The sequence below is a fragment of the Neltuma alba genome, unplaced genomic scaffold, assembly GCF_004799145.2.
Source record: "Neltuma alba isolate B1F8T4 unplaced genomic scaffold, ASM479914v2 tig00012201_pilon, whole genome shotgun sequence".
In the NCBI taxonomy this organism is placed as follows: domain Eukaryota; kingdom Viridiplantae; phylum Streptophyta; class Magnoliopsida; order Fabales; family Fabaceae; genus Neltuma; species Neltuma alba.
Window position 1 is genome coordinate 14,911 of NW_021636740.1, and position 24,438 is coordinate 39,348.

Sequence of the window (24,438 nt, forward strand, 5' to 3'; positions counted from 1 at the left end):
TTTCGCCATTTGGCAATCTCTTTTGTTGGGATCAGATTCTTTTGATGCCAATCACTCTACTTTGGGGATTTGAAATCTCCTCGTTATTGTCACTGCATGGAGTTCCCATGCGTGATCCGGCTTTGCCATAATGGCAAGTATAAGACGAGACTGGTTATGGAGAAGGAAGGAATTCTCCTTCTTCTTCTTCTTTTTATTTTTTATTTTACGTGGCCTGGCAACCAAAATACTCCCTTCCCCACTCACTTGATTATGATTGAGAAAGATTCATAGACGTAATTTAAAAAAAAAATTACTACATCGGATCCTTAATATAAGATCCCGTTTGACTTTTACGTTGGTCCTTGATGATGCCTCTGTTGTTAAAGCACTCAATTAAACTAGGTCCTAATTGATTTGTAGTTTAGGATCGACCTAGGTCATTACTTCCAAGGAGCAATTTATGGGTTTCTTTAGGTAAAAATTCAGGTGATAAAAAAAATACTATAAATTGGACCTAAACTAAAATGCAAAATTCTAATTGTAAATGCAAGATGCAAATGCCCTAAAATCTAAATGAAAATTAAATTAAACTAAATGAATGCAATGCATTTTTGGGGGGGTTTTTTTGAAGGAAAATAAAAATAATAAATAAAGAGAATTAATCAGAAAGCAAAGAAAATTAAGAAGTGAAAATTGAGAAGTTCTCTTCAGGTAAGGTAGGGGGACAACTTAAGCTTCCATCAAATTGTCTCCTCCTCCAAGCTCTTTGGTGCAATTCACGGGCATGTGACGCACGGTGGATGATTTAGGTTGGTGAAGCACGCGTGGAGCAATTGATGAGAGTGGATGTTGCGGTATGGAATGGAATCAAGGAATTATGAGAGGCCGTGAGACTAGAGAAGTAGTGGTGAAGGAGGAGGATTTGACGTTCAAGTCTCTTTTTTCCTGCGTTCAATGGAGAAGGATAAAAATAATATGACGGTGGATGATTGAGGGGTCCTAGGCGTTGAATTGTCCTCTCAAATAAGGAAATTATTCTAATGGGAGAAAAGGAAATTTTTCTGAATCCAAAACTCAAGCCCATTAGTAATTAATTGACCCACTTGATATTAGCCATTAGATTGTGCTTAGATTCCAAGAAACAATCTTGCACCATTGGATTTCCTATGTGCCCCTTTCTTGACCTACAAGAATTTGAGTGCATCCATTAATGTAGATTATATCCAAATATAATTAAAAATTAAATATTAAATCTACACAAGAATTAGGCAAGAAAGTGCAGAACTTTCTAAAAATAATCTTTCTAAAAATATGAGACTTGTTTTCAAAGAAATAGGAAAAATTAATTCCAAGTCAAAAATAGGAAAGCACAAAATATTCATATTTTTAATCCAAAATCTCAATTTTTATGCAAAATCCAAAAATCAACCAATTAATCCAATTATGCATAAAAAATCTAATTAAGCTCAAAATTATCATTTAAATCCTGAATTAATGTGGGATAAAATATATAAAAATTGGGCTTTATCAGTCCTAAATATAAGACTCCAATCCATTTTGTCTCTCAAATTTACTCATTTTTTCCAAAACAGTCATTCTAATAATTATACTACCTCCGATCCTAATTATAAGGCCTAGTTGACTAATTTAAGGAGATTAAGAAAATAAATTAAGTTAGTTATTTGTAATAAATAAGTATTGTCATTCCTAAAATATCCTTGCTAATTAAGTGTATTGGCTAGCACTGTCATTATTAGAAGGACTATCTTGGAAAAAAATACATAAATATGAGAGAAAATGGATTGGGGTCTTACAATTAGGACCAAACTAAAAGTCAAACGGGGTTTTATATTAAAGACCGGAGGTAGTATTTTTAACCAACATACTCATTAGTAAGGATATTTTAGGAAAGACAATACTTATTTATTACAAATAACTAACTTAACTTCTTTTCTTAATTTTCTCAAATTGGTCAACTAGCTTCTATAATTAGGACCGGAGGTAGTAGTAAATATAAGAAATATGTTTTATGTTTGGAACAAAAATTAACTTAATAACTATGGTTCTATATTAAGGATCGAGGGAGTAAAGTTCTTTTTTCTTTTTGATACAAAACCAAAATAAAAGTACTTTTCTTTTTCGCTAAAGCATAGGTATCCTCTTCTTATTAAAGATAATCCTATTTGAGGTACTGTTAGACACTAAATGTGGATATCTTTTTTAGTGGGAATTCAAGTCTTAGTTCGCAATGTTATGAAAAATTAGTTTTTTTTACTAGACTCAACTCTCGTTAGTCAAAACCAAAATAAAGTCATGATGATCTTGTTTGCTCGGGCTGTACTGCTAGTATTATTGGTGTGTAATGGGCTCAGTCTGGCCCAACCCTCGAGCCTACTTAGTCCATGTTAAGTTTATTTGGGACAGTACCAGACCATGTGTGTTAAATATCCATTTACAACACCATTTTGCTCCCTATAAATGGAATTTTCCCCAAACCCAAATAATTAGAGGTTAAACAAACGAAAAATAAAAATCTACTTGAAAAATTCGACGATAGAATTACTCCTATTTCCCGTCTTCGAGTGATGAGATTTGCTGGGCCTTCATCTTAATGTCAAGTAATGATAATATCAAATACTATGACGTACGGTAATATAGTTCTCTACAAATGCACATGATTATATTTATACATTAAAAATTTAATCTGACAGCAAGAGTGCAAGACATTGTTTTTTCTCAAATTATTTTCTATATATCTCTAAAAAGGCTGAGAAAAATATATCCAAAAATTGCCTATCGAGACCTCGAATTATACTCTGACCGTAGTGACGGGGGATAGACAATTTTGACTGGGCACATTTTGATACAACTAGTATTATAATATATCATAGCAGCTTCAAAGATACAGTCATTTATATTAATCATTTTTATTTTTTCAATAAAGTATATGGACTACGTTACTAATGTGGATTAATTTGAAGTTGAAGCATGTTTCCCACTAGATTTGACAGCCCAGTGCTAAACAGTGAAATATGGAACATACTCTTTTGATCTTATTTATAAGGTAGAGAGAGAAGATTTTTTTTGGGTCTTATTTATGAGTCATTTCATTAAATTTTTACCATGAATGTACTATATTGTCCTTCATTAGTTATAGTGTAGATAGTTATTTTTTTTTAAAAATGTATATATTAAACAGGGTTGAAGTTGAAAAGTTGCTATATTTTAATGAAGAGTTAATGCAGTTTAAAGTTTTTCCTGGTCTGTGTGAAATATATTGAAAGTGCCTTATAAATAGGACTAGAGGAATGTATAAGTATGTATATATATTTCTGTCCATGATGCACTCTGCTGAATAGGTTAATTATTGACTGTTGATTGATATGTTGAAAATCGTATGGATAAATATGCCCTGATATTACTGACTTGCAATTGAAGCTATTTGGAGGGAATCCATTTTGCCTGTTTAACCGCAATAACGAACACTAATGCTGGTTGGAAAAAAAAGAAAAGAAAAAAGGCCTTGATAATATTAACGTCAATGTTAATTATTCATAGCTTTTAAAGGAGTGCATGGCTTCCAGGATCCGCATGAATAATTATTACGACTATATTGCCAATGATATATTTTTTCTTAGCAGTTTAATACGATAACCATTAAAAATGTTTTATAGTTGCTGGCAAAGAAAATGTTTATAATCGCCAATAATTTGTTTGAAGGTAAAATTTTTTTTAAAATCAATTTTATAAAAGATGATTAAATATTAATAATTAATTATTCATGTATCTGGTTAATTACAAATTATTAATAATCAATATCCATATTATTATTATTGTTATTATTATTTTGTTAAGCACAGTCTCCCTGAGGCCTCATCTCAAAGCTCAAACCCCTCCGTTCTCTGTGACAACCCTAATTTCCACGTTTCCACAACTCTCCACTGACATCCATGGAACACCGAGTAGTCAGGACGCTGCTTCTCTCATCTCGAGTCTAATCCCTGATTGATATCCACACCGCAAGCTCAACCAGTTCTTTACCGGTTCTGTAACTATCCTCAGAAAATGGCTCTTGCGCCCATAGAGTGTATATACGTAACAGATGACTGTGTTCGTGAATGGAAGAGTGGCAACCCCTCTCTCAGGGCCTCTGAACCCGTCCCATTGCTTCGCTTCCTCTATGAGCTTTGTTGGACTATGGTGGGTGATTTCTCTAAGTTTTCATACGAATAAACCATATGTTCACGTGTGTTTATATATTGAAAATGTTAAATTAGGGAGGTGTTTAAGGAAGTACCATTTCTTCAATTCTGGGACTAAGGACTGGTTTTTGGTTCTGTGCTGCTCTCAGGTTCGGGGTGAATTGCCGTTTCAAAAGTGTAAAGTAGCATTGGATTCTGTCATTTTCTCGGATAAATCTTCGGCCGAAAAAGTAGCTTCAAATTTCGCGGATATAGTAACCCAAATGGCACAGGACGTGAGTTACTGCTCCCTTGGATCTTTTATTGAGCAATGTTCCCTTCTCTCTGTCTCTGAATCCAGCATTAATTTACTGTTTCTACCTCACATCTATGCTGCTGCTGCTGCCCTGGGCTGAAAAGAATTACTCCGATTCTTTGTAACACCAAAGTGCCTTTTAGACGGTTTTCCAAGCTCCAATTACTTCTTTGCTATTGGAACATAACGGTTGCACTATTATGTCGCTCATTTTGATGAAAAAGCTGCTTCAAAAACATGGAGAAATTCAAAGCAACAGCAAATGGCTCCTAAATCTCTAAAGCTTCATTTTTTTTGAGTATATAGCCACTTTTACTTTATTTGAAGGATCATGTTAATTGTATCTCAAGCTAACAACCGTAATGCTATTATAAATAGAAATAACGCAAGCGTCCATTTTATCACCTCTTTCTAAAGTGTTGCTGCCTAAGCTCCCTGCCCTTGGATATTATTTTGGGTGAGGGAGTAATGAATTATTTTTGAAAGCTTGATTGATGATCTTTCTGTTAATATCTTGTTGTTCAGTACACTTAAATAAACTTGCCTGCTCTCTTGATTACAGCACACAATGTCTGGGGAGTATCGCACCCGTCTCGTCAAACTGGTCAGTATTTGATTTGATCTTCTGATGCTTTAAAACTATTGCCTTTCGTGTAAAGAACAAAGATTTTTCCTAGCTGGGTTTATCTTGGCTCTTAATGACCCTGATTTCTTATTTTCTTTAAATAAGAAATGGGCTTCTTATAGCATGGAAGTTTAATATAATTTACTTCTGTTACCTTTACTTTAATGCTTATAATACACTTGTTTTTAGGCAAGATGGCTTGTGGAATCTGAAGTGGTCCCAATTAGGCTACTCCAGGAACGTTGTGAGGTGTGATTTTCTTTCATCGCTTGTTTATAATAACTTAGTTTTCCTTTCTATTTTTGAGGCTTCTGGTGATAAGTTGAGGCGCCTCACTAATGCTTAATTCTTTTGGGAATTAGTAATTTCACGTATTTACATCATTTTATATGAATGATATGCATATGTAGGAAGAATTTTTAGGGGAGGCTGAATTGATCAAAATAAAGGCTCAGGATTTGAAGGGAAAAGCGGTGAGTAAATGGTTTTCAGAAATTATATGGCATATGATAAATGTCTTAGGTGCTTGCTATATCTCTTCTTTTCTTAATTTGTGATTTTTTTTTTTGGGCACCGGGAGACATGTATTCCTGTATAGTCAAGTGGTTAAGGGGGGCAGAGCAGATGTACTGAGGCTGCATATAGGGTTCGAGCTGTTAGTGATTGAGGTTTTAACAGCTCCAAAGCTTACATGTTGTGGTCCAAAGCCTATATCAGAGGATTAACTATGTGCCATGATAAATTATACTTGTGAGGGGCATAACATTGATTAGGTTGTCATTCATCCATCGATCAGTGCTAATATTTTTCCGCTTGCACATGTATAAATGCTGGAGGTGTTGATAAAGTCCTTGTTGCTCTTCTCTTGTGTAAATGTGTCTTGTCTTGTCTTTTCTTTCCTTGAACTGGCTAACTGTTGCTTATCTCTTGTGGACTTGGGTTTCTCTCCTTCGGCTGCTCTTAGCCTAAAAATTTAATATTGTAACATATTTAATTTCTTTGATTGCTAAGCTTGTTCTCTTTTGGTCCTGTTCTTGCTTGCATCAAATATACAGGATCTATATTTCGGCTTGAATAAAATCTGATGAATCTTATGTATATGATTTTTTTGTGCTGTTGATTTCAGGTCAGAGTTAATACACGGCTTCTTTATCAGCAGACCAAATTCAATCTTCTCAGGGAAGAGAGTGAAGGCTATGCGAAACTGGTATGAGCTCTGGTTTTTGTCTTTTATGCATTTTTTCCTGACCATATTTGCTATGAATCTTTTGTTCCTTATTGCAACAATTTCTGACCAAAGAGCATCGCACTGTCTTTTTTCCTTTCCTCTTGTCATATAGTTCTGGTAAAGTCACCTTTAGCCGGAAGTATCCTCAGAGCATTGAAAGTAAATTACCTCATCCATACAAAATACATCTACTCAGGATTCTACGTTTGCCAAATATTGATTTTTGACTGATTATAGCCTGTAAAATCATACATTTGGTTTTGCAGAACTATGGTCACAATGGTTAGAATGGAACGCATGAGTCTCTTGTCTGAAGTTTCTTCTGTAATATCAATGGCTTCCCCTAATGGATTTACGAAGCAATTGGAATACTTTCTTTTTAAATGTTCCTTATCCTGAAAAAAAAATTAGACTATCTGGATTGGGGTTGTGAGAACCAAACAGCCAATTGATTCGTTGACTGACTGAATATACAAAATCATGACCCTCACGAATAATTTTGCAAATCATTTTAAACTATTGTTAAGAGACATCAGCCACTGATATATGTCCGCCCTAGCTATTGAAAGGGAAGCAATGCTTGCTTTCTGCGGTTGGTGGTTCTGTAGTTTAGTTTTGTTTGTACTGAGAAATGTTTGAATGTCTATTCCTTTGACGCATATCACATTTCAAGCATGTATGCTTTCATTTTTATGTGGTTTTTGTTGCCCCAAAATTTTTTCAGGGGTTTTACTTTGTCTATTTCACGAATGGGAGGATGTAATAAGTGGACAAAGAAAATAAATCAAGTTTCAAATTCTTATATTTGGAAGTTGGATATATTTGTTGGATCAAATCTTGAAATTTCCAGACATGATACTATTGTATGTTGCATCATATTTCTATCAACTCTACAGGTTACCCTTCTTTGCCGGGACACTGAAGCTCCAACCCCAAAAGCAGCTGCAGCTACAATCGGGATTATTAAGGTTTTAATGATTTTCAAGTACCGTTACCATTCCTTTACCCTTAATCAGTTTATGGTCAAATTTGCTAATTTATTTGACCTCTGCAGTCATTAATTGGCCATTTTGATTTGGACCCGAACCGTGTTTTTGATATTGTGAGTTGCTTCTCTTTTCTCTTTTAATGAACACTACTGTGCAAGTTCATCTGTTTTTGGTGATTCTCTGAATGTTTTGATGACCAAGTTACTTCTTGCTCCTTTTAAATAATTCTATTCAGGTTCTCGAGTGTTTTGAACTTCAGCCTGATAACAATGTCTTCTTAGAGTTGATTCCTATATTTCCCAAGGTGGATGGCATCAACCTGGTTTTATTCCTGTGTTCATTATGTGATAATGAATCTGAAGATATTTATGTTTTTATGTCTTTTATGCAGTCTCATGCTTCACAGATTCTTGGATTTAAATTTCAATATTATCAGCGAATGGAAGTTAGCAATCCTGTACCTTTTGGGCTCTATAGACTGACAGCCTTGCTGGTGAAGCACGAATTTATTGATCTTGATAGCATGTAAGATTTTCTGCTTATTGATAATCTAGTGCTGTGTCAATATGTAATAGTAGTCCAGTGGCTGAATGAATGCTTTATTGTCCAATCCGTGGTAATGACCTTAAATTATACTTAAATACGCCATTTGTTTGACTGATAAACGACAACATCACGCTTTATTGTGTGAGTTTTGCTATCCGCTTATTGGTCCAAAGCGGAGAATGGAATATGCATCATATACTTGTAGCAAAAATTATGTTGTATTTTGATTTAGATCTATGACTGTGTGGTCTGCCTGACTCAAAACAATGTGGTTAAGTTTATTGGCTAGTACTTCATACTTACCAATATTATCCTAAGGCCTTGGTCGATATGAAGAATGGAATGAATAAAAGTAAATTTATGGGTAAGACTTGACACTTGTACCCTTACTTTATTATATAAAAGGCATATAACATGTGAGAAATGATGAGTGATGATTGCATGGGTAAAATAGACATTACACAAATTTTCCCATTCTGATTCCTTTACCATCCCTGAACCAAACGGACCCTAATTTTTATGTATATTAATTTTTTTGAAGCTGTTACTGTTTCAGTCCACCTTACCCAATCGTCATTTCCTTGATCAATTTTAAAGACTCTTCTATATTTCCAATGAACTATGCATCTAAAGGTTACTCTAATTTGTCTTTTTTAGACTTCTACTGTTATAAAATAAATCCTGCATCTAAATAGCATTTTGCTATAATTGGAGGGTGGGAAATTAAGCAAGTTTGTCCAGGCTCTGGACCTACACTATTATCAGTTGTTCTTTGCCCCTGGCCAAAGGTGGGGATTAACAATTGCGTGTTTCCATAAATTGAACACTTTGTTAAACAGTTAACAATTAATTTTTCTAACACATAACACTGAGCTGTTGAATTTAGTGTAGAATGCCTGGGATTTTGTATGACACTTAACAATTTGATATGCATACTACAGTAATTTGGTGGATAATGAATTAACTAAGCTGTAGTTATTTCTTATACTTTGCAACTTGCAGCTACAGTTATTTCTTGTAACTTTAGGACCTGACTTTCATCTTGGTTACAGATATGCCCACCTACTTCCCAAGGATGAAGAATCATTCGAGAATTATAACATTTTTTCTTCCAAGCGATTTGATGAGGTATTATGGTTTGACAGTTTCCTGAGCATATTCTTATCTTATTATGCTGGAATTATTGCAACATTTTTTATGACTGTTAGTAAGCATATAATGCTGTGGCATGTTGTGTAGTGGCTTATTCTTTTTATTTGTTAGGCTGTCTTGTTAAAGGTGAGTGGCGGATTGACAGACTTGGGAAGCCCACCTGTTGGTAGTGGCATGGTGGGAGGCAGTGTTTCTTGCTTGAGTGTTGTGAGGTGGCCAGTTTCTTAAATCTCAAAGATTAATAAATTAATAAAAATAAATGTGAACATGACTTAAGTAGTTGATATGACGTCAAATACTCAAATATGACAAATAAATTATCGTTGGGGATGGAGTTCGTACTCAATTGCTAAAAGTCCAAGAACAGATTTTTTTTAAAAAATTATTTAGATTTCACATTTTTCATCTGCCTCTATCATAATCGGACCAATAGACAGTCTGAGTCAATGGTGGGGCCATGAATCAAAATTGTATTTGACTAACTCCTAATGGAGGGCTTGATAGCTGAGACGTGCAATTTGCGTAGAAAACTAAGGCATTGCTACGAACCCATTACCTATTAGAATTAAGAAGCAATACTTTCTGGCTGAGATGAGGAAACCCATGAACATCCATTCTTAAGATCTACACTGCCTTGGCAGGGTATGGTTCACTCTTCTGAATGCAATGCAGTTAGTGATTTCTTCTTATTTCCTTCTTGTTTTATAATTATATGCTTCAGATAGGCTGGTTTGGTTAAAAAATCTATATATTTTTCTGGCTTGCCTAGAATATGAATTGGGTTAGTGGGATGCAGCTGCAGACTATGAAAAATCTAGAGAAGTGGACACCCCAAGCTGCTTAGTTTTTTGGGCCATTTCAGCCAAGGTTCCTGTGGGGTTATACCTTGTTTAGGCTAACTCTGTCTTGGTTGCTGAGGCCTCTGCGTTGCATCACCTTGGTCTGTGCCAGGGTTTGGACAACTGTTTCTGAGAGTAATGGTCTCATATTGCGACAAACTTGATGTTTTCAAAGTTGAAGGTTGCTTATAATATAAGGCAGCCAAACTAACTGGCCTGGCTTGTAAAAAATTTAGTTATCTTAGATTTGAACAAATTTAATTGAATCCTTACCCTGGGTGGACATTTGAGGGTTGAGGTATAGGTGATAAAACTGATTTTACACGAGTAGTACTAGCTGTTTTTCTACTAGTTTTACTGCTTATTCTTTTTTTAATGCAATATGGGCTTGTCGGATTTTCAATGAGGTTAACAATCTTATCACAGGCTAACAAAATTGGAAGAATAAACCTTGCTGCTACTGGAAAGGATTTGATGGATGATGAGAAACAGGGGGATGTCACTATAGACCTCTTTGCTGCTCTAGATATGGAAACCGAGGCAGTTGATGAACGAATACCAGAGCTTGAAAATGACCAAACTTTGGGCTTGCTTACTGGCTTTCTTTCGGTGGATGACTGGTATATCTGTAATTCTAGTTGTAGAATGCCTGCTTTATTGGCTTTCACATGTTTTCTGGCCTTTTTTGGGGTTCACATTTTATGGTTCAGTATACAAAATTAGATGGTCCTCTACTTCCACATATTATTTTATATACCATGTTAAAGAACCTCTTAATTGGGCGGATTTAGCATTGTATGATAGTGGAAGGATGAGTTTTAATCTCCTAGGCAGTTGATATCCTGGCAGTGCTAATGTTGAAATTAGCTCGTATTTTTTTGGATATTTTTTGCCATTCTTGTGTATGTTCAAAGGCATATACGTATCTGGCCAAAAAAAGCCTACTTGTAGAGCATTATAAGGGTCTAAAGCTATTGTATTGGCTAAAATTTCTAAATGTATACTGAGATCAGTAATCTCTGTGATGATGATGAGATAAGTGATTGAACCTGATATTCTTTGAATTTTTTTGGAATATTGGGTTTATGTCTTGATAATTTGTTTCATTGATGAAGTGGAGCTCTCTCTCTTGTACTTTGTCTTGATAGACTTTTCTGTTGGCAAATATTCATTGATAGGATCTTTTGCTTTATATTGCTTTTGTTTTCACAGGTATCATGCACATATTCTATTTGATCGTCTCTCACCGCTCAATCCAGTGGAACATATTCAAATATGTGACAGCTTGTTCAGGTTAAGATTTTGTAAAGTCTATTTCCCCGTTTCTATAGTGTTATCATAAGCACAGATAACATGTATATTTGGTAGAATCACCTCTAATGTTAGGAGATTGTTGTTCTATCAAATTCATTTATGATGTTTATCTTTTCTGATTCAGCATGTAACATGCTTTAAATTACAAGTGCTTCTGGAGTTTAAATGATTCTGCTTTCCCTTTTTTTTTGTTCTCTTCATTATTTTGGTATTCCTACAGGCTTATTGAGAAATCAATTTCTCCAGCATATGATGCTGTTCATCAAGCACATCTCCAAAACCCTGGCCCTTCTTTGGGAGGAAGCAATGATGCTATGGATGTAGAAAACTATTCTGGGCATGGTTCTTTCATTGATCTTCCAAAGGAACTTTTTCAAATGCTTGCTTGTGTTGGACCTTATGTCTTCCGCAATGCTATATTGCTGCAGAAGGTGTGATTCATTATTTTGTCATTCTGGTTACTTCATCGTTGTTTAGTATTGAATGTCTTGTGATGAGTATAATGTCCCTCCTTTACCTTGTATGAGTAGGTTTGTCGGGTATTGAGAGGTTATTACCTTTCTGCCCTTCAGCTGGGAAGTGGTGGTGATGTTGCCCTGAATCCTGAACCTAATGTGAATCGAAATCCTCGACTGCACCTCAAGGAAGCAAGGTTAAGGGTGGAAGATGCTCTAGGAACATGTCTCCTACCTTCTTTGCAGTTAATTCCTGCCAATCCAGCAGTTGGGCAGGAAATTTGGGAACTTATGAGTCTTCTTCCTTATGAGGTTTGCCTTTATGCCAGTTTTCCCCCTGTTACACGATTACTTTTAACCCATGATCAAATAACTTGGTTATTGAATCCTTTATATGTTTAGGCTCGATATCGTTTATATGGTGAATGGGAAAAAGACGATGAGCGCAATCCTATGCTCTTGGCTGCAAGACAAACAGCCAAGGTTGGCAGTCTGTACTAGTTTTAACATAACTGCTCTGGTTGTTGGACGTTTGATTCTCTGTTAGCTTCATTCTTTTTGATTTTTTTGGCCTTGCCAGTTGGATACCAGAAGGATTTTGAAACGACTAGCAAAAGAAAATTTGAAGCAGCTTGGCCGGATGGTTGCAAAATTAGCTCATGCCAATCCTATGACTGTACTGCGAACAATTGTTCATCAGGTGGTGATTTATAATCTTGAATTATGTGGGGAAATCTGGCTGTTATAAATATTATTCATTCTGGTATGTTAATTTTCAATTTTTTTTAAAAATTCAGATTGAGGCCTACAGAGACATGATTACTCCTGTAGTGGATGCATTCAAGTATTTGACCCAGGTCTGAATATTTTGTTGCATTCCGTGTCTGATTTCGTTATGGCTGTTTCTATTGTTGGTACGCACCAAATCATGCAGATGAATATGCCTGGCAATTTACTTTTTCTATCTCAGATAATGAATATAATTTTATAAGAAGATATGTGCTAAGTTGCCTAGTTTCAAGTTTTTCACACCCAGTAGTGGCAAATATTTGAAATTAGCAAATAATGAAAATTTGATCTGCTATATTAAGTCTGTGAAAGGGACCTTGGGAACTGGCTCTCTAAAGCTAGGAACTGTGTTTGTCATCTTTTTCTGTGCTTTTGAGGAGTTTTGGCTGTTAAATTCACTTTTTGTACTCATGAGGATAGTGTGTTGTGTTGTGATCGGGAGTGCATGTGAATTGGTTGGAGAATATTCAGCCTGTAGGCCTACCTTGTATTCAGATTATGACTTGAATGATTCAGAGAACTATTCAGTTTGCATCCTCTGTTCTAGTCTGTCTCAGTTTCCTTTTCTATTCTTCTTTACTCCTGTCTCTCTTCTTTCTTGCTCTGTCTCCGTCTCTTCTGTCTCTTGTAAAGATTATAAACATCGATCAAAGTACTCCTGTTTGGGCTATGGTCTGACAGTCTGTTTGTGGAGGTTGGTTCCTGTCTTTTTTCAAGACTGTAAATCATTAGTTTCGTTGTATTTTTTGGTGTTTTCCCCCTTTTTTAATTGGTATTTGTAATCTTTCTTTTAATGCTTTTTTAGTGCAGTTTGACAGACTTATGAATTTAACTGTGCTAATTTTCTTGAACAGCTTGAGTATGATATATTGGAATATGTTGTGATTGAACGCCTTGCACTTGGAGGACGTGATAAGCTAAAGGATGATGGTCTTAATCTGTCAGATTGGCTTCAGTCATTAGCGTCATTTTGGGGCCACCTGTATGTATATGTTTTATTTTCATCTCCACCCTCTCTGGATGATTGAGGGATGAGGGTTGGTTTATCTTTTGCTTGACAGTACATGAATAAATTATAGAAATTTTGGTTACAATCCTGGTGTTTGCATTTGGGTATTGCTGAAAGAATGCTGGGTGATCCATTTTATGCTTGCTAAAATGTTTATTTCAATGATTGATCTAACAAGTAATTGAGGATTGTCTTTTTATTGTTTTGCCTGCTTTTCCGTGTCTTTTTACTTCCATGTCTTGTTTGATATTTCATTGTCTATCAAGCGTTTTTATGCCTTCACCCCAATGTATGGAATTCACATTTGGATACATCCGGGGTACCTTGTATCAAATTCCAGGTTGCAGATCAACCTTAGCAAATGCAGTATTACTGGACATTTCAGCTTTGTGTCCTTGACTGGTGAGGTCTGATCAATCTAAACCAGTTGCCAGGCATGCTCAGACTGCTGTGTGATTATGGTTATTGGGCTTTGGTGGCACCTTTTTGGAATGGGAGTATGATATTCATTGAAAGGGTGTGCTACTCAGTGTCGTCCTTTTGAAGTCAAACTGTTAGCCTCTTTTCCTTTTCGTCTGTAAGGAAGGCTAGAAAGACGGGAAGTTCTGTAAAAGACATACAAGTGACTTTTCAGATGCAATTGCGTCAACATGTCTAATGGCAAATTGTTGGGCCTTTATAAAGTTCTTTTAAGTAATTAAGTTGGACCTTGGTCTTCCTTGTGTAGCATTGGAAGTTCAGTGCCTTTTGCGGACACACTTAGTTAATGAAGGAAATGGTAATAGATTGAATGTGTAGTAAATGCATGAAATGGGTTGGAGGTCATCCAGATTATTGAGTTCTCTGGGATGATTTGTGGTGTATATCTAGGATCTAAAATTTTCGTGATTTATGGCCATCTGTAAGTTTAATGATGAAATGACTGGTCATAGCATTGTGTAAAGTGGTTTTGTTCTGTAGGAAGGCTGATCCTAATTACAAGCTGGAGGTTAGCCATTCTGTATATGCATATTGTGTCGAACCCAAAGAAGTTAGGGTTTAAGCTGTTACTCTGGTGGAGAGAGCAGAGCCTGAAACTGACTTTGGATGGTTTCTCTGTGATGATTATAATATATTCTGAAATCTTATTACTAGCAAGAGCTGTGCTCCTTTTGTCGGACATGAGTGCTGGGTCTTGTCACCTTTGTGTTGGACTAATATTAGGTAGGTTTGGATTAACTGGATGGAAGTTCATGGGGTTGTAGCTCTCTTGAAAGTGGCATAATCTATTAGCTATTGCTTTCTTCTCTCAATGATGATCGGAACTTCAATATACCATAGGAGTTCTATCTTTAACTTTTCCTGAAGCCGTTAACTGCCTATATTTACAGACATAGTGGAATAGCACTGTTAGATAATAGACGCTTTCTTGAAACACACAGGATACGGCCAAAGAACAGCTTTTCATTTGGTCATATCATCAGTAGGTTGTCTGATGATTGATCAACGGGGATCCAGGACAGGATGGTTTATGATAGCTTTGTCTGTGTAGCTGACATGACCCTGCCTGCTGATGAAATGATTGTGTGGAATTTTCATACTAAGTGTTGTTACTAAGATATATACTCCAAAAGGAAAGAATGATATATTTATGGGCTGCGTTATATATGCTGAAGATACCTGTTAAATGAACAACTTTGGGGGCTGTTACTCCTCACAGAATAGCTTTTTGCATATGAGGAATGTGGAGTGGAATATCTGGAGCAGTTTGGTTTGATTTTCTTCTCTCTATCTACCTCCATACATTTCCTTTCTCTTGATGTTTATGGTAGTTTAGTTGTGAGTAATAATTTACAAGGGATGGAAGTGTGCTGGTACCTTGTATGAATTTTCTGTTTTTTTTTTGGCTGGGTTATGTATATGTTGAACGGGTTTATCGGGTAGCTCGTTAGAATAGGTTCTTAAGTGTTTACTGGGGATATGTTATCATCTTGATGTTTTCGACGCATGGTCTGTTCTATGGACTCTTCCTAACGTTAAATACTGATGCATATGTTATATTTTGGCAGCTTTATGCTTCTGTTGTGCAACTTTATTGTTGAAGTAAAACATTTTCGTTATTCATGAATTTGAAGGGAATTTATCTCCAATTTGCTGTCTGAGTCATCATGTGCTATTCTTGGACTCCATTAGCTTTCATTGGGAACAAATTTTTATATTCAACTTACCTCTCCCCAAGCTTTAGTGAGCCAATGGAAGAGAGAAAAAACTGGCATGAATTGAATTGCTTTTTTTTTTTTGGGTTGTGTTTCCTGTGTGACATTTTAATAATAAATTTGTGTAAGGTTAGTATAAGTCTACAACTAATATAAGGCCAACGTTGTAATTGTTAGCACACTTTCTTTAAACAAGTTGTCACACTATTGTTACACACTCCATCAATTTGAAGACCCAATTAAAAGAACACCAAAATCTAAACTTAGACAACTGGATACTGATTCTGATCCTTCTTGATGTTGACACTCCTAATTTCCATTCAATAACTTTAGAAAATGATGCAGGAATGACAAGAAAAGCTATGCGAGTGACTATATTGTATGTAATGTAAAAAAATTAAAACGTGATTTTCTGGTATGAGATATCCATCTTTTTAGTTGTTCAAATAAAAATAACAGAGAAAATGATGAAATATATTTTTAGTTCAGAAGATATTTTTTTGGGTGTGAATGGGGTATACAATATTTTTTTTTTCCCTATTTGCATCTGATGTGCTGAAACCATGGATGGCATAAAGGTGACTTTAAACTTCTTTCTGGAGGAAAAATTGTCATTCATTACATATGGCTATGGAAGGCGGGTTCCATTGAAGGCTTGAAACTTATTTCCTCAGAGTATCCAACACCTATGTATCAAATAAGCTTCTTATGCTTTCTAGCTGCAATTCGTTCTCCTCTCCAAGCTTTTCCAATCTATCAAAGGGCAAAAATATTTTTATAATTGTTTTTGGCTGCTCGTTTATGTTTGATTCAATTTCCCTTGTTTGCTGGCATCACATGGTTTATCCACCATTTAGACATGGTTCAAGTGGCTTGTTGTTTGTTAGACATGGTTCAAGTTTTTTCTTACGTTCTTTCAGTTGTTGATTTTCTGTAATAATGACTGGGATAATTCTTTTGTGTTCATGTTTTTATTTTTGGACATTATTCTTATTAGTACTTTTATTTTTATTTTTTTGTTGGTCAATGAAGTGGGAAATACGTGAATATGATTATTACGTCAAAAGGGTACAATGTTCGTGAAATGCCTAACTGAACTTTTCAATGATTTGTTTGTTGTAGGTGTAAGAAGTATCCATCAATGGAATTGCGGGGCCTTTTCCAGTATCTTGTGAATCAGTTGAAGAAAGGTCAAGGAATTGAGCTTGTTCTTCTCCAGGTTTCTTGCTGCTACTTTATTTTTTAAATGTATTATTAACCTGATATTGATTGTTATAGTCTGTTTATATTGAAAGAATATAATGTAGTTAATTTAATGGGTTGCAAAACTGTTTGATTGATGTAGAGTTTTTGTGTGTTCAGAGGAATCATGATTAAGATCTTTACTTGGGTTTTCTAACAAACTTGCATAGAAAGCTATTTAATGGTGTGAGAAAATTTTGGTTGTGTAGGAGTCAATGGATTCTTTTCTCTATATATCTATCTCATGGCATGTAACAAAGCCAAGTGCCTTGAATAATTTTTTGAATGGCTTTCTCAGGAGCTCATCCAACAAATGGCAAATGTACAGTATACTGAGAATTTGACGGAGGAACAGCTGGATGCCATGGCTGGGAGTGAAACTCTCAGATATCAAGCAACTTCTTTTGGAATAACTCGAAATAACAAGGTATGTATAGTACAGCTTAGCAGTATTCAGTAAATTCAGTGATTCATATGAACTTCATATGAGGTGCCATCATGAATGCATCGGCAACCTACTTATGTAGCCTAATATTATCTGTACTCTCAAGTCTCTACAACTTAGCTGCATAGTAAGATGTTCTCTAGTAGATAATGCATGAGCCATTTTGCCAGCAATGCAATGTTTTGCATACCAAAGTTTCTTTAAGATGGTTTATCTGCTTCTCCTGCTCATTGGACCAGAAGTTTTTCATTTCAACGGAAACCATATTGCCACTCTTCTATGTAAGCATTTTTATTTTATTTTCTTTTTTTGGAAGCAATTTTAATGGATTCTTAAGGAGGGAAAACTTATAAAGAGAATGCACAACGAACTACGTAGCAAGTTGACAATTAAAGGATGTATTTCACCTTAATTTGCTGAATCACCCCCCTCCCCCGCCCCGGGGGGGGGGGTTTGTGGGGAGGATCCTGAATTAAGCAGACCCTGTTACTTTATTTCAATTCAGGGTTTTGGTTATACTCAATTTTGTTTGGTGCAATTAATCATATATCCCTTTTATTGGCTTTTTATGTCTCATGTATTAGGTTTTCTAATTGAATTTATCTTCCTGAAATTATGCCTAGTTTTATGCGCTTAGTTTAAAGGGGATATTAAATTGTCAATTCAGGCATTGATCAAGTCAACTAGCAGACTGAGAGAAGCATTACTTCCAAAAGATGAACCAAAATTGGCAATCCCCCTCCTATTGCTTATTGCTCAACACCGTTCGCTGTAAGCCTTCAACTAATGAGTACTAGAATTTATGCTTTATATTTTTCCGCTGAGTTTATTTTCTTTGCAGTGTTGTTACCAATGCAGATGCACAATACATTAAGATGGTTAGTGAACAGTTTGATAGATGTCATGGAACGCTTCTTCAATATGTGGATTTTCTTTGCGGTGCAATGACACCAGCATCAACATATGCTAATCTTATTCCTTCCCTTGATGAAATAGTCCACTTGTACCACCTGGACCCAGAGGTTTGTGTGCTCTTTGATTGTATGTTTTGTACAGTTTCTACTTGTTCTCATTAAAATTTCTGCTCCATTGTATCACTATTTCTTTTCTTATGTGCCCCTTAGGGATAGTATTTATAGTACCTCATTATTTCTTTTCATTTTCCCTTACGTAGGTTGCTTTCTTGATATATCGTCCTGTGATGAGACTTTTTAAGAGTCAGAGGAATCCTGATCTATGTTGGCCTCTGGATGACGGTAATGCAACAAGTGATGCTTCTACAAATTCTGAGACTGATCCTGTAGACAATACTTGCAGTATGGTTTTGGATCTTGGATCAGCTCAGAAGGCTGTAAGGTTGTAATCCCAAACTTTATTTTGTATTTTTTCCTAAAATTTTCCCCCATACTTTCAGGTTCATTTTAAATTGTTAAACTAATTTCTTAATGCAATTTATCTTCTATTGTTGATTTTTCATTGATATTCTAGTTTAGTCCAATCATGACATTTGAACTTTATGAAGTAGCGGGTACTGTGCTTAAAAGTTTTCCTTCGATAACTTCTGGGTTAACTGCTTTCTAAATGTATGCAGGTGGTCAGATCTTCTTGATACTGTCAAAACTATGTTGCCTGCAAAAGCATGGAACAGCCTATCCCCTGATCTTTATGCTACCTTTTGGGGTCTGACATTATATGATTTATATGTTCCTAAAAGTCGTTATGAATCAGAAATTGCCAAGCTGCATGCTAATCTTAAATCTTTGGAAGAACTTTCGGACAATTCAAGCTCAGCAATCACCAAGAGGAAGAAGGAGAAGGAAAGGATCCAAGAATCTCTTGATCGTTTGAGTAGTGAACTCCGTAAACATGAAGAAAATGTTGCATCTGTTCGTAGAAGGCTTTCTCATGAAAAGGACAAGTGGTTGAGTTCCTGTCCTGATACCTTGAAGATCAATATGGAGTTTCTTCAGAGATGTATTTTTCCTCGCTGCACTTTCAGTATGCCAGATGCTGTCTATTGTGCCATGTTCGTGCATACTCTTCATTCGCTTGGAACACCATATTTTAATACGGTCAACCACATAGATGTTCTGATCTGTAAGACCCTACAACCAATGATTTGCTGCTGCACAGAATACGAGGCAGGAAGGCTTGGCAGGTTTCTGTATGAGACATTGAAGATTGCTTACTATTGGAAGGTAGTTAATTACTTATTTTTGGTTTGCTACTTTACTTCAGTTTTCATTTTTATTCTGTTGCTAAGTTTCAGTGGTTGTTTTATTTTTTACTTTTAATTATTGTCGGTTGATGTTTTCCTATTTTATCCTTCTGCAGCGTGATGAAGCTATTTATGAGCGTGAATGTGGAAATATGCCAGGCTTTGCTGTTTACTACAGATATCCAAACAGCCAACGAGTTACATATGGGCAATTCATTAAGGCAAGTTTACTCCTTTCCAATTGCCCTGCATTTTGTTCTAGCCTTTGTGGTGTAATCCAATCTATGCTGTCATTACTCTCAATTTGGTTTTTTGGTGACGTTTCATCTTTCTGACAATCAAACTACAACATGCTTGCCTGGACTAGGGTTCAATTTTCAGCACATTCGTTGGCATATGTGCTACTGAAATCAATGTTTCTTATAGCTCATTTCTTTATGTTATTCCTCCATTTTCTTGTTGAGGTCTAGTAGTTTGAATAATGTAGTCAGTGAATAATTTGGCCATCATCAATACATATGCTCAAACTATTGAAGAACTTTGTTATGCCAAGACCATCTGACCTAGGATTATGACATCAAAATTTAGTTGAAATATCTTTGGACACCTGTTGCCATTGTATATTGTAATTTTTAGTGATAGTTCAAAATGGTTCTTGAATTGCTACTGACCTTAGTGGCATGAAAGCTCCCTTGTAGCCGGTTTGATCTGACTTATATTCTCAGGCCTATAGCGTCTGTCCTTTTAATTTAGAAAATGGTTATTGAATTGGTGTGGGGATTGTCTAGTTGATATTTAGCATAAATATCTCATTCCTTGTTGAAATGAATTTTTGCTTCTAACTATGAACAACTTGTTTTTGCTTATAATTTGCAAGAGCCATGATGCATTTGTTGCTGCAAAGGGCTGGGATTTTTTAAACTCTTCGTATAATTTTTTTTTGTTTTCACATCTACCTGAATTGACAGCTCATAACGATTTTATTTGTGCTGCTATATATGGGGTGACCCCTTCGAAATTTGCTTTTTGGCCAATAGGTACATTGGAAATGGAGCCAGAGAATCACCAGGTTACTCATTCAGTGTCTAGAATCTAGTGAGTACATGGAGATTAGAAATGCTCTCATAATGTTGACAAAAATTTCTAGCGTTTTCCCTGTTACAAGGAAGAGTGGGATTAATCTTGAGAAACGGGTAATTTTTTTATTTTTTATTTTTTGGGTAATAATTCATAATATTATTGCAATTTTTTCTTACTGGGTCATCAATGCAGGTAGCTAAGATCAAAAGTGATGAAAGAGAAGATCTTAAGGTTTTGGCAACTGGTGTTGCTGCTGCATTAGCTGCTCGAAAGGTGTGATATTACTTTGGCTATTTGCTTAGAGTTGATAAGTTCTAACACAACTTATTTTATTATTATTTTTTAATTTTGCAGCCTTCTTGGGTTACCGATGAAGAGTTTGGAATGGGTTATCTTGAGTTGAAACCAGCACCAGCTATGACTTCTAAATCTTCCCCAGGTATTTCGGCAACTGTTCAAAGCGGCACTGGTCCCAATGTTTCTCAAATGGAATCTTCCAGTGGAAAACATTTGGACTCCGGAAATACTGTCAAGGAACAACCAAATAGAACAAAACCTTCAGAGGGTAAGTCAGAAAGAACTGAAAGCATTCCAGCCACTAGATCTGATTCTGTTCAAGTAAAACTCAAGGGTAGTTCATTGGTGAATGGACTAGATGCTCAATCATCTTTGCCTTCTGCTGGACATTCTGGAACAGCAAGAGCTGTGGAAAACCAAAAGCAAGTAGATGAGTCCACAAATAGATCATTGGATGAAAACGTGACCCGAGTGACTGAGGTATCTCTTAATTTTTAAGCTGTTCAGTTAGCCATTTTTTTTCTGTACACTGAACTTTTGTATATGATCTAATGCTATCACTTTCACCATTAGTTGTGTTTTATGATAATCCATCAGGGGAGGTTTTTTGTGATTTTTTGTGTGATGATTTGATTTTACTTTTCACAGTCAAGAACTTCAACAAAACGCTCAGTGCCTGCTGGTCCACTTTCGAAGTCCTCAAAACAAGATCCTTTGAAAGAAGACGGTAGATCTGGAAAATCCATTTCTAGAACTTCTGGTTCCTCTAACGCTGATAAGGATCTACAAAGTCATGCATCAGAGGGAAGACATACTGGAACTTCCAATTCTTCTTTGGTGAATGTTAATGGTAGTTCTGCTTCTGCTAAAGGTTCAGCTTCATCGGCAAGAATTTCGTTAGATTCTAGTGGTGGTGAATCTAGAGCAGATGTTGGAGCTGTCAAGTCTTCTGATATCAGGGCTTCTATGGTGAAGGATGATGGACATGATGTTTCTGACTTTGCAAAAGGACCCTCATCTCGTGTTGCTCATTCTCCAAGGCATGAAAACGTAGTTGTTGCTTCAAAGTCTGGTGATAAGGTTCAGAAGAGAGCTAGCTCTGCTGAGGAACCTGACAAACTAGTTAAGCGTCGGAAAGGGGATTCAGAGGCAAGAGATCTAGAGAGTGAAGCTCGATTTTCTGAAAGAGAGAGGTTGATAGATCTTCGATTGTCTGATGACAAATCAGGACCTGATGAACTAAGTGTCTACAGGGCAGGTGATAAGCAATTGGATAGGCCAAAGGACAAAGGCAATGAGAGATATGAAAGGGAACACAGGGAGAGATTGGACCGCTTGGATAAGTCCCGTGGTGATGATTTTATAGCTGACAAATCTAAGGATAGGTCATTGGAAAGATATAGTAGAGAAAGATCTATTGAAAGGATGCAAGAGAGAGGTAATGAAAGGAGTTTCAGTAAACTGCCTGAGAAGGCTAAGGATGATAGAAACAAAGACGATAGAAGTAAATTGCAGTATGGTGATGCAACTTCAGAAAAATCTCATTCAGATGATCGCTTCCACGGGCAAAGCTTGCCTCCACCACCCCCCTTACCACCAAATATGGTTCCTCAGTCTGTTAGTGCTGGCAGGCGAGATGAGGATCCTGATAGAAGGTACGGAGCTACAAGACATTCTCAGAGACTTTCTCCAAGGCATGAAGAAAAGGAACGGAGACGGTCTGAAGAAAATTACTTAGTTTCACAGGATGATGCCAAGCGTAGAAAGGAAGATGATTTCCGAGACAGGAAGCGGGACGAACGGGATGGATTGTCATTGAAGGTATAAATAAGTTATGTTTACTAATATCTACCACTCTACAAGATCTACAACTATATGTGCATTTATTGTTTAGAAGACTTCTAGTGCTCTATATGATGTATTACAGTTCAATTTCATTGGTCATGCTCTACAGTACGTGATATTTGTGTCTACTTAAGACTTAATTCCTTTTATTGTTTATGGTGAATATAAGGAAAGAATGTAATTTGATTATTACAATTTGCATGCTCCTTGATGAGTAAGGATTCTCTATCTCTAAATTGTGGGTTAAGTTGCTTCACTGATCGAAATTAATTCAAAGGACTGATAGAGGGCCCAGACTTTCTGGGATACTGTCATTGTCAAGATAGCCATTTCTGCCATCTCTATGGTCAAGCGTTAGCTAGATGGTTGCTACTTGCGTCTGCTTTGTCATCTATCTTTGAGAGGATTTCTTACTGGTCTTTCCTTTATATTTCTTTCTAATGTATTCCCTTCCTTGTTAGCAGATACTTTTCTATGCTTCTTTCTCATAGCACTCGTTCTTTGTTACAGGGCTGTTTTGGTCCAGCATGTAGTAGTTTCTCAAATATTAAGATGCCCATTTATTGTTGTTTGATAAAAACTGACAGACAACTAAATGCTGCATTTTTCTTTGTTTTCTTTTATGAAGGAAGAGAGGGAAAGGGAAAGAGAGAAAGTGAACATTCTGAAGGAAGACATGGATTTAACAGCTGCATCTAAGAGGCGTAAACTTAAGAGAGAGTATCTACCAACAGGTGAACCAGGTGAGTACTCGCCAGTGGCCCCTCCGCCTCCTCCTGCGGGCATGAGTATGTCACAGCCATATGATGGGAGAGACAGGGGAGAGCGAAAGGGACCTGTAATGCAGCATGCAAGTTACATGGATGAGCCAGGTGTCAGGATGCATGGCAAAGAGATGGCTAGCAAGATGAACCGTCGCGATTCAGAACCGTATCCTTAACTTTGATTTTATTTGCGCTGTGCTTATAGTAATATATTATTTGTATTTTCCGTCAATTCAACAATATACGGGTTGATCCTTCAAGAATTTTGTTGTTACATTGAACATGCATGTTTCATCTGCATTCTAAAGGTAAGTTCATTTACTTTTTCCTTTGCTGTTACCTCTGCATTCATTAGAGGAAGCTTGAGTAAGTGAAGTACTGAAACGGATCTTCGGTGTTATTGCTGTTGGCAGTGCATATTTAACCGAAAAAATTTCCGAGTTTAAGTCCTTTACTGTCAATATAGCTTGTACGACCGAGAATGGGATGACGAGAAGAGACAGAGACCTGATCAAAAGCGACGGCATCGGAAGTAACGGTTCAAGAAAAGAGGGGCATATGGGAATTCCTTATTGAACTCCTGGAAAGTAGTTCAATCTTGCGGCTGCTGTAATTTTGAATTGATGAAAGAGAATACACATAGGTGGTGGGTTCACATTCCTTTTATGTAAATACCCACCCTTGTTTGCTTCTAACTTGTCAGTTTTACGGCTTTTAGCAAAGCCCTCGAGGGGAAATTATGAATATTGAATTGACTACTACACTTGTATATAGCTTTGTATATTCTGGGCGTTCATTGATCCATTGTTCCTGCCAATGTTGTTACCTGAGTAGTTCATGCCATGTTAGCAACCCCTTTATTCCTTTCTGTTTGGTGAAATATCTTTTGAATCTCCATAATTCAAGGAACAATTTCCTTCATAGGCA

The 24,438-nt window shown here is 36.2% G+C and overlaps 1 protein-coding gene and 1 long non-coding RNA gene across 4 annotated transcripts; one reads left to right on the top strand and one right to left on the bottom strand.

The window, feature by feature from the left end:
* Window positions 1–987: 987 nt before the first annotated feature.
* Window positions 988–23,971, bottom strand: LOC114724870 (uncharacterized). The gene is made up of 3 exons (XR_003738359.1): window positions 23,750–23,971; window positions 2,504–2,516; window positions 988–998 (listed from the first exon to the last, which is right to left on the bottom strand). It is a non-coding gene; the product is annotated as an uncharacterized LOC114724870 (long non-coding RNA).
* On the top strand, window positions 3,871–24,438 carry LOC114724867 (THO complex subunit 2). Of its 3 annotated transcripts, XM_028911325.1 has the most exons (33): window positions 3,873–4,182; window positions 4,334–4,459; window positions 5,042–5,083; window positions 5,294–5,353; window positions 5,515–5,577; window positions 6,231–6,311; window positions 7,229–7,300; window positions 7,387–7,434; window positions 7,557–7,625; window positions 7,713–7,846; window positions 8,920–8,995; window positions 10,285–10,478; window positions 11,071–11,151; window positions 11,393–11,603; window positions 11,703–11,939; window positions 12,030–12,110; window positions 12,208–12,327; window positions 12,425–12,484; window positions 13,271–13,398; window positions 16,743–16,839; window positions 17,161–17,289; window positions 17,975–18,078; window positions 18,149–18,329; window positions 18,482–18,663; window positions 18,899–19,505; window positions 19,642–19,746; window positions 20,563–20,718; window positions 20,798–20,878; window positions 20,960–21,170; window positions 21,261–21,382; window positions 21,551–22,723; window positions 23,376–23,677; window positions 23,978–24,438. In XM_028911325.1, exons 1-33 carry the CDS (start codon window positions 4,048–4,050, stop codon window positions 24,045–24,047), a joined length of 5,538 nt encoding a protein of 1,845 aa, XP_028767158.1. In that variant the 5' UTR covers window positions 3,873–4,047; the 3' UTR covers window positions 24,048–24,438. The 3 variants fall into 3 exon arrangements, with proteins under 3 accessions (XP_028767159.1, XP_028767158.1, XP_028767157.1); XM_028911324.1 differs by having other exon boundaries at window positions 20,960–21,382; XM_028911326.1 differs by lacking the exon at window positions 23,978–24,438 and having other exon boundaries at window positions 3,871–4,182; window positions 20,960–21,382; window positions 21,551–22,728; window positions 23,372–23,677.